Here is a 9,678-nt window from a genome sequence, read left to right as displayed (position 1 = left end):
TTTTTTAATTCCACCGAACGGATCTGGAGATTTGGATCTATTTATTGCTTATTTATTTATTATTATTATTATTTATTTATTATTATTATTATTATTGCTTATTTATTATTATTATTGCTTACGTAATTATTATTGTTATTGCTTATTTATTATTATTGCTTATTATTTATTTATTATTATTGCTTATGTAATTATTATTGTTATTGCTTATTTATTATTCATATTATTGCTTATTATTTATTTATTATTGCTCATGTAATTATTATTTTTATTGATTATATATTTATTATTATTGCTTAGTTATTTATTGATTATTTATTTATTATTAATTATTATTATTGCTAGTCTTTGAAGAGGGGGCGTGGCTGAGGCTAATAAAGACACCCCCCCCCCCCCCCCCTGAGCGTCCTGTATAGTCTAAAACCCCAGAACCTCGCATTAGGGGGGCATGCTGGGAGTTGTAGTCTCACCACCGCTGGAGGTCAGCTTCCTGATACAGATCTATATACACAAACCGCAGCAGAAGTTTTTTTTTTTTTTTGCTAAAAACAATCTAAAAAATCGCGACAATGCTGGATCTGTCCCAGCAATGAAGATTGCTATGCCCCGCCCACCTGCCGCGTTACTCCGCCTCTCATTACAATATCGCTCACTTATTCAGAAGCCACCTTCTTCTATTGACCAATTGAAAGGCTCGATATGTGAGGATCCGCCCCTGAGAAGGCGGGGTTTATGCAAACGAAGAGATTTTCGCGGGCTTCAGGGGGTCACGTGGTACTTTCGCGCCAACTCGCGGGAAGGAGAAAGACTGAAGTGTGTGAGCGGCGGAGACTCCGGAGCAGCAGCGTCATGGCGGTGAGCGGGGGACGGAGGGGCCGGTGTGGGACTATAACGCCCAGCATGGGCTGATATGTCAGCCGGGACTGGAGCATGAGGATAGCGGAGAGTAGACAAAGCCATGCGGTGTAATAAGTCACAGCGACTACGACTCTCAACATTCTAAGCGGAGATGTCAATTTCCCAAACATTGTGGTAAAGTCGTCGACTACCGACCTGTTGGCTGTTGTCCCCTCTGTCAGCACATACATGGCTCCCCCCTCCTCACCGACGGGCTCTATCAGCACATACATGGCTCCCCCCTCCTCACCGACGGGCTCTATCAGCACATACATGGCTCCCCCTCCTCACCGACGGGCTCTGTCAGCACATACATGGCTCCCCCCTCCTCACCGGCGGGCTCTATCAGCACATACATGGCTCCCCCCTCCTCACCGACGGGCTCTGTCAGCACATACATGGCTCCCCCTCCTCACCGGCGGGCTCTATCAGCACATACATGGCTCCCCCCTCCTCACCGGCGGGCTCTGTCAGCACATACATGGCTCCCCCTCCTCACCGACGGGCTCTGTCAGCACATACATGGCTTCCCCTCCTCGCCGGCGGGCTCTGTCAGCACATACATGGCTCCCCCTCCTCACCGGCGGGCTCTGTCAGCACATACATGGCTCCCCCCTCCTCGCCGGCGGGCTCTGTCGGCCCATACGGGGCTCCCCCCTCCTCGCCGGCGGGCTCTGTCAGCACATACATGGCTCCCCCCTCCTCGCCGGCGGGCTCTGTCAGCACATACATGGCTCCCCCCTCCTCGCCGGCGGGCTCTGTCGGCACATACCTGGCTCCCCCCTCCTCGCCGGCGGGCTCTGTCGGCCCATACGGGGCTCCCCCCTCCTCGCCGGCGGGCTCTGTCGGCCCATACGGGGCTCCCCCCTCCTCGCCGGCGGGCTCTGTCGGCCCATACGGGGCTCCCCCCTCCTCGCCGGCGGGCTCTGTCGGCCCATACGGGGCTCCCCCCTCCTCGCCGGCGGGCTCTGTCGGCCCATACGGGGCTCCCCCCTCCTCGCCGGCGGGCTCTGTCGGCCCATACGGGGCTCCCCCCTCCTCGCCGGCGGGCTCTGTCGGCCCATACGGGGCTCCCCCCTCCTCGCCGGCGGGCTCTGTCGGCCCATACGGGGCTCCCCCCTCCTCGCCGGCGGGCTCTGTCGGCCCATACGGGGCTCCCCCCTCCTCGCCGGCGGGCTCTGTCGGCCCATACGGGGCTCCCCCCTCCTCGCCGGCGGGCTCTGTCGGCCCATACGGGGCTCCCCCCTCCTCGCCGGCGGGCTCTGTCGGCCCATACGGGGCTCCCCCCTCCTCGCCGGCGGGCTCTGTCGGCACATACATGGCTCCCCCCTCCTCGCCGGCGGGCTCTGTCGGCACATACATGGCTCCCCCCTCCTCGCCGGCGGGCTCTGTCAGCACATACATGGCTCCCCCCTCCTCGCCGGCGGGCTCTGTCAGCACATACATGGCTCCCCCCTCCTCGCCGGCGGGCTCTGTCAGCACATACATGGCTCCCCCCTCCTCGCCGGCGGGCTCTGTCGGCCCATACAGGGCTGTGTAGCTGGCGTAACGATGGTCGGTCCTCGGATACGGAGGGGCAATGCACATTTCCCTGTCAGAACGATCCATTGTTTTTCCCCCTTTCCATCGTAGACATAGAATAAAGTTTTGGAGAAGTTGTTGGAAGTTCTGCAGCAGCTGACCCATTAACCCTTGCATTGCAGGATTCCTCAGAATCATTCTCTATTGCCACCAGTCCCAGAGGCGGCTCCAGGCGCGGCGATGCCCTCACATCCAGTCCCGGGCGAGATCTTCCTCCCTTTGAGGATGAGTCTGAAGGTCTCTTGGGAGATGAGGGTCTCCCGGTGAACGAGGAGGAAGATGGGGAGGAGTTGATCGGAGACGGCATGGAGAGGTAACGATAATCCGGGCGTACGCCTGCGGCGGTGTGAACGGTCGCACGCTAAACTCAACGCTGATGTCGGTTTCAGGGATTACCGGGCGATCTCTGAGCTGGATGTGTACGAGGCCGAGGGGCTGGACGATGAAGATGTGGAGGATCTCACAGCCAGTCAGAGGGACGCGGCTGAGCAGGCCATGAGGATGCGAGACCGAGAGATGGGCCGGGATCTGGGGCGCATGCGCCGAGGGCTGCTCTATGGTAAGTAACTCTGATTGTGTAATGTCTGCTTGCTGTCACTGAATGGAAACCAGATGTTCATTTTTTTTTTTTTTTTTATAGACAGTGACGAAGAAGAGGAGGATCGGCCTGCACGTAAACGTCGTCTGGCCGAGCGTGCTGCAGAAGGCGTCCTGGACGAAGACGAAGAGATGATTGAAAGCATTGAAAACCTGGAAGACATGAAGGGCTACACGGTCAGAGAGTGGGTGTCTATGGCCGCCACCCGCCTGGAGATCTACCATCGCTTCAAAAACTTCCTGAGGACCCACGTCGACGAGCACGGGCACAACGTCTTCAAGGAGAAGATCAGCGACATGTGCAAAGGTAACGGGAATCCTCCATAGTTTGATTATCGGGGGGCTGGCGATGGATGTTCCGTATGGTGATCTGTTTTATCTCCTTTCAGAGAACAAGGAGAGCCTGGTGGTGAACTACGAGGACCTGGCCGCCCGGGAGCACGTCTTGGCGTATTTCCTCCCCGAAGCCCCTGCGGAAATGTTAAAAGTTTTCGACGAGGCCGCAAAGGAGGTCGTTCTGGTCATGTACCCCAAATATGACCGCATTGCCCGCGAGATCCACGTCCGCATCTCTCACCTCCCACTGGTGGAAGAGCTCCGGTCCCTCAGGTGAGTCCGGCTGCCATCCACCTCTTCAGGAGTAACGTGGTGCATTTGTGCCGGTACCTGACTGTGCGTCTCTTGCAGGCAGCTGCACCTGAACCAGCTGATCCGCACCAGCGGGGTGGTGACGTGTTGTACGGGGGTCCTGCCGCAGCTCAGCATGGTGAAGTACAACTGTAACAAGTGCAACTTTGTCCTGGGACCCTTCTTCCAGTCTCAGAACCAGGAGGTGAAGCCGGGATCCTGTCCGGAGTGTCAGTCCCTGGGGCCGTTTGAAATCAACATGGAGGAGGTGCGACAGAAGTTTAATAAAGTTCTGCAAGTGCAAGAAAAGTTTCCTTTCTCGCCATTAATTTATTTATTTTTCTTTTCCAGACTGTTTACCAGAACTACCAGCGTATCACCATTCAAGAGAGCCCGGGCAAGGTGGCGGCCGGCAGACTTCCTCGCTCCAAAGATGCCATCCTCCTCGCTGATTTGGTGGACAGCTGTAAACCGGGCGATGAAATCGTGAGTACTGCCTAAAAGTTAGAGTAGTATTCCCACCTTTATAAAGCGGAGGCATGGGGGTCTCCATTACTCCAGGACCTTCGCCGACTTCGCTCCCCTCCCCAACCACTGGAGATTCATCACAGCGGTTTGCTGACGATGCATGGAAAACCGAGAAATAGGCGCAGTCCCAATTCATTGCTTCGCCCACATCTCCATTTTTTGTGCATGGACAGACCACCGCTGTTGTTGAATCGTCCCTGTGATCAATCCCTGTGCTTGGATCCCCTGCAGTTTGGCAGTTTGGCATTTTCTGGTGATATGCCTTCACTTTAAGATGGGAATACTACTTGTTTTAAAAAGTCTCCGTAGATGATTATGACCCCGATTACATAATTTGGGGTTGTTTGTCCTTCCTGACAGGAGCTCACTGGGATTTATCACAACAACTACGATGGATCACTGAATACGGCCAACGGTTTCCCGGTATTTGCCACAGTCATTCTCGCCAATCACATCACAAAGAAAGACGACAAGGTGGCTGTGGGTGAATTGACTGATGAAGACGTGAAAGCCATCGTTGCACTTTCCAAAGACGAGCGGATCGGAGAGCGGGTGAGGAGGGGAGACATAGTTAATGAGCTGTACTTATGACCCGGACTTTATTGCCAGGGACCGGTCTGTAATATCTGCTGTGGATTTATTGCAGATTTTTGCCAGCATTGGTCCTTCTATCTATGGACACGAAGATATCAAGAGAGGCCTTGCTCTTGCTTTATTTGGAGGAGAACCTAAAAACCCAGGTGAGTGCATAAACTTGGGCTTGTGTAGGAGGAATATGTCCACCCAAAAGTTGCACCTTTAACAGCTAATGAAGGGGTTAGTTTCCACCAGGCCGTGCACTGATTGCAGTGACCATCGGATGTGAAGATGTCCTGATCCTGGATAAAGATCATCGTGATAAAAATGATTTTATTTCTCCCTCTTAGGTGGAAAGCACAAAGTCCGTGGAGACATCAATGTCTTGCTGTGCGGTGACCCTGGGACGGCAAAATCACAATTTCTGAAGTACGTGGAGAAAGTCGCCAGCAGAGCTGTATTCACAACCGGCCAGGGGGCTTCTGCTGTGGGTCTGACGGCCTACGTCCAGCGGCATCCGGTGACCAAGGAGTGGACGCTGGAAGCCGGAGCTCTGGTCCTGGCGGATAGGGGAGTGTGCTTGATCGATGAGTTTGATAAGGTGAGTAGTAATTTTATAGATGCAGCATGTAAAGACTCAATCGTTTCTTTTTTTCATTCCTTTTTCTTTTCCTATTCGCGTATTTATTAATCTGTAACTTTTGCAGATGAACGACCAGGACAGAACCAGCATCCACGAGGCCATGGAGCAGCAGAGCATCTCCATCTCCAAGGCCGGAATTGTCACCTCCCTGCAGGCTCGCTGCACCGTCATTGCTGCGGCCAACCCCATTGGTAAAACTTTTTTTTTTTTTCCTTTTCCGATCACAAGCCTTGCACCAGGCCGGATCTTCATTGACATTTACTTACTTTTAGGAGGACGTTATGATCCATCGTTAACATTTTCCGAGAACGTGGATTTGACTGAGCCCATTGTGTCTCGATTTGACATTCTGTGTGTGGTCAGAGACACGGTGGACCCTGTGCAGGTGAAGAACCTTATGAATTTTATTCATAGCTTCTGACTATAACCGAATCCATTTTGGTGAACGGTACAGGATAAAACCCATAATTCCAAAATATTTTAGCAGTGAAGCTCCGCAAAAAAGCAGAAGTTCACATTTCACTCCTATATGTTCATGAATTGTCCCTATTGTCATGGTCTGTAAGTAACCACTCTTAATCAGCATTCGGCCTGAAGAATCAGACTCTGCACTTCTGCTTTTTAGCCACTAGAGGGAGCCTGGAGCATAAGTGCTGTAAGATTCTGGCTTTCAATGGTCCTTTCGTGCACTGTTCACCAACGTGGCTCCTCGTGTGGCTCATCTTTTGTCCTTTTTATAGTAAAAACTCTCTCCTGTGACTTTTAGGATGAAATGCTGGCCAGGTTTGTGGTCGGCAGCCATATAAAGCATCATCCTAGCAACAAAGATGTTGTAAATGGCGACGCAGAAGAGATCGTTCTACCAAATACATTTGGCGTGGAGCCGCTGCCCCAAGAAGTGCTGAAGAAATACATTATATATGCCAAGGAGAAGGTCCACCCAAAGCTGAACCAGATGGATCAGGATAAAGTGGCGAAAATGTACAGTGACCTCAGGAAAGAGTCCATGGTAAGCCCTGCATCTAGATTTTATTTTCAGATTTGGAAATTGTATAAGTGGCTCTGCTGTATCACTGTTTGTCCACCAGGTGGCGCTGCTGTATTTTACTATCCCTCCACCAGGTGGCATTGCTGTATTACAGTTTGTCCACCAGGTGGCGCTATTGTATTTTACAATCCCTCCACTAGGTGACACTGTGGTCCCTTTACCTCTTTTTATAATTTTTTCCTTTGCCTTTTCTGTTGCAGAACTGATATATATATTATAATAATCCTTCTCTTGTTTTAACTTTTTGTTTCCTTTAGGCAACCGGCAGTATCCCTATCACCGTGCGACACATTGAATCAATGATTCGTATGGCGGAGGCGCACGCACGAATGCATTTAAGGGATTATGTGGTCGAAGATGATGTGAATATGGCCATAAGAGTGATGCTGGAGAGTTTCATTGACACACAGAAATTCAGTGTTATGAGAAGCATGAGGAAGGTACGTCGCCGTGCACATTACACTGCAAAGCCGCGTCGCAGAATGTGTCGTGCAGTCGGTGCGGCTTTTTGCTGGACCCGTCTGCAGGAGCACTAGACTGAAAAGTGATTTAATGCACAATATTTTATTTATTTTTCTGCAGACGTTTGCCCGATACTTGGCATTCAGAAGAGACAACAACGAGCTTCTGCTCTTCATACTGAAGCAGCTGGTGGCCGAGCAAGTGACCTACCAGAGGAACAGATACGGCGCACAGCAGGACTCCATCGAGGTCTCCGAGAAAGATCTCATAGACAAGGTAGATTACATGGTGGCCGCTGCCTTATTCTATAAATACTGGTGCATTTTTAGCAACGACATTACGGCGGCTAGTTCTAACCTGATTGGAATCATTAAGACCAGAACCGAACGTATCGTAGGGATCGTTAATGCACTGGGGTCAGCAGAAGTAGAGCCAAAGCTGACTTGCAGTAGGATACGGATGCTAAAACGCTCCTGTGTTACTGCATGACTTATGATGTTTTTTGGACAACTCGTCACCTAATGAGTATTGATCTATAAAGTATTTAAAGGGGTTGTCCGGCGACATCCACATTGGAAGTGACCAGGGCCGATGGTGTCATTTCCCGCCGCTCACGTGCACAATACATACCGATGGTGCAAGCGTCTTTGCTTGTCTACGGGGTGCAGCATCAGTGGATCCGTGCTCTTTGGATGCAGAAAACAGAATGTTTTGATGCTTTCTTGCTATAGGATGTAAACTGGTTACGTTTGACATGTGCCCCGGGATGCCAAATGTACAATGCAAACTCAGTGTAAATGAACCCTGGTCTTTAGTCATGGTCCAAAGTTTAAGCCTCCATTTTTAATTTTTTTTTTTGTATTTTCCATCAGGCTCGGCAGATTAATATCCACAACCTGTCGGCGTTTTACGACAGCGAATTATTCAAGATGAACCGGTTCTCGCACGACTTGAAGAAAAAACTCATTATCCAGCAGTTCTGAGCCGGCACGCTCTGCCGGATGTGATGTGGGACACATGGACTTTTGTCAGCACATAATGAGGGGAAATAAAAAGATCTTGTGGCAAATCTGCTTTTGCACCAAAAGGCAGCACCCAGGCGTGACGCCGGAGCCCAAGCTGAATTCTTAGTGCCGAGGCAAAATGGTGTCGGACAGGCCGCTCTCCATGTAAAGCTCGTCACCCCCAGTTTAATGTTCTTGTTACTGGTTTACCTTCTGTCTACAGCAATGTGCACAACGTTCTTCCACTTGCCCACGCACGGCCATAGACATTGCACATTTGTGACTTTATGGACGGCGTTTGCGCTCCGGACAAATTACTTCTATGATCGTCCCTGTCTTGTATATTTGAAACTGATGCATCTTGTAATTTTCTAGTAAAATATAACGTTTGTTTGATAGTTGCCTGCATTATTGTCTCCGCAGAAGGGTTACAGTCTTGGGGGTTCATCTTGTAATTTAAAGGAGTTTTCTGCATTTAGAAAAGTTAACTATAATGTAAAATAACAAAAAAAAAAAAAAAAAAAAAAAAAAAAGCAGATAGTCGCTGCAGCTGTGGCGTCGCCGTTACATCGACATCGCTCATAACCACTGCAGCCAATCACTTGGCAGCTCTTGCCTTCTACAGCAGTTGAGTCGTTAAGTTCAGAGATGTCGCTTCTGAGATCGGAGCAGCGGCAGGGATCTGGCACTAGATCCAAGGAGGTATCTACCATTTTTTTTTTTTACATTCCTTTCAACGTTTTTAAAAGTTGAAACCCCCTTTAATGTCTTGGAGCACATGGGCTTTTTCTTTCCAAATCTGTACCGAAAATTGAAAATGATTTGGTATGTGCCATTGCAAAGTGTAGCAGCGATGTATTTGCTCTTGTAACGGGGTCTTTGCTGTCTGGTGGTTTTTGGACTGCCATAACGTAAGCACACTTTAGCCTGCATATTAGACCCACACCATGTGCACCACCTACTTTTTTGCTGGGTTTGGGTCACTCCAGATTCTCTTCTGGAGCATCTGTTAAACGGCTGTCGTATTATTTGCCGGGAGGTAATCTGCCGATTTTGAGGTCATTCTGCTCAGGAAACCTCTTCTATTTTCCTAATACTCCATTTAGAACAGAAGTCGCACCACTTGCCTTTTCCAGCTGACCCATTAACATTAATAGAACCGTGACTCTGTTATTTTAGATTCCGCAGGCGCTGCCATCAGAAATACAGTCCTGGTGTATATAGCCTCCTAACTTATAGGAGTTGTGCAGGAATTCTCATTAAGATAAGTCCTCAATAATATGGGCTAATAATCGGGTACAGGAGTCTAGAGGACAGCAGGACACTGGGGCTCCTAGTGCAAAAATATATGTAGCACCGGCTGCAGCCATTCTGTGCTGCTGATCAGAAGCCAAAGCGCTTGTGCAATGTACATTGGATAACGCTTATTGTGTACAGGGTGACGTTTCTCTCTGTAAGTGCACATGTTCACACCTGGTGGTTACGCTGCAGATTTTCCATCCAGATTTGCAGGCTGAAAATCCTCAGCATATTGCAGTAAATTGGATTTGGAGTCTTGACCCAATCTCAACTGTATGCTGTGCAAAAAAAACAGCCAGAAAAATTGACCAAGGCCATGCTCACACTAGGCATTTTTTTTTTTTTTTTGTCCAGCAGTTTTTGATGCGTGTTTTTTTTTTTTTTTATGCAAATTTTCAGTGTTTACAGTACTAGCT

General features: G+C 49.8%; 1 protein-coding gene across 1 annotated transcript; it reads left to right on the top strand.

The window, feature by feature from the left end:
* The first annotated feature begins 709 nt into the window (after positions 1–709).
* On the top strand, positions 710–8,359 carry MCM2 (minichromosome maintenance complex component 2). The gene is made up of 16 exons (XM_073644938.1): positions 710–855; positions 2,601–2,791; positions 2,868–3,037; positions 3,119–3,382; positions 3,465–3,684; positions 3,763–3,970; positions 4,054–4,188; positions 4,591–4,782; positions 4,877–4,970; positions 5,157–5,407; positions 5,514–5,640; positions 5,722–5,834; positions 6,216–6,458; positions 6,755–6,937; positions 7,080–7,235; positions 7,832–8,359. Exons 1-16 carry the CDS (start codon positions 733–735, stop codon positions 7,940–7,942), a joined length of 2,781 nt encoding a protein of 926 aa, XP_073501039.1. The 5' UTR covers positions 710–732; the 3' UTR covers positions 7,943–8,359.
* The last annotated feature ends 1,319 nt before the right edge of the window (positions 8,360–9,678 follow it).

This window comes from Phyllobates terribilis, unplaced genomic scaffold (assembly GCF_046119375.1).
Source record: "Phyllobates terribilis strain yellow unplaced genomic scaffold, ASM4611937v1 Scaffold_8__6_contigs__length_399053987, whole genome shotgun sequence".
NCBI classification, from domain to species: Eukaryota; Metazoa; Chordata; class Amphibia; order Anura; family Dendrobatidae; genus Phyllobates; species Phyllobates terribilis.
This window is presented reverse-complemented; position numbering and strand designations above follow the sequence as displayed.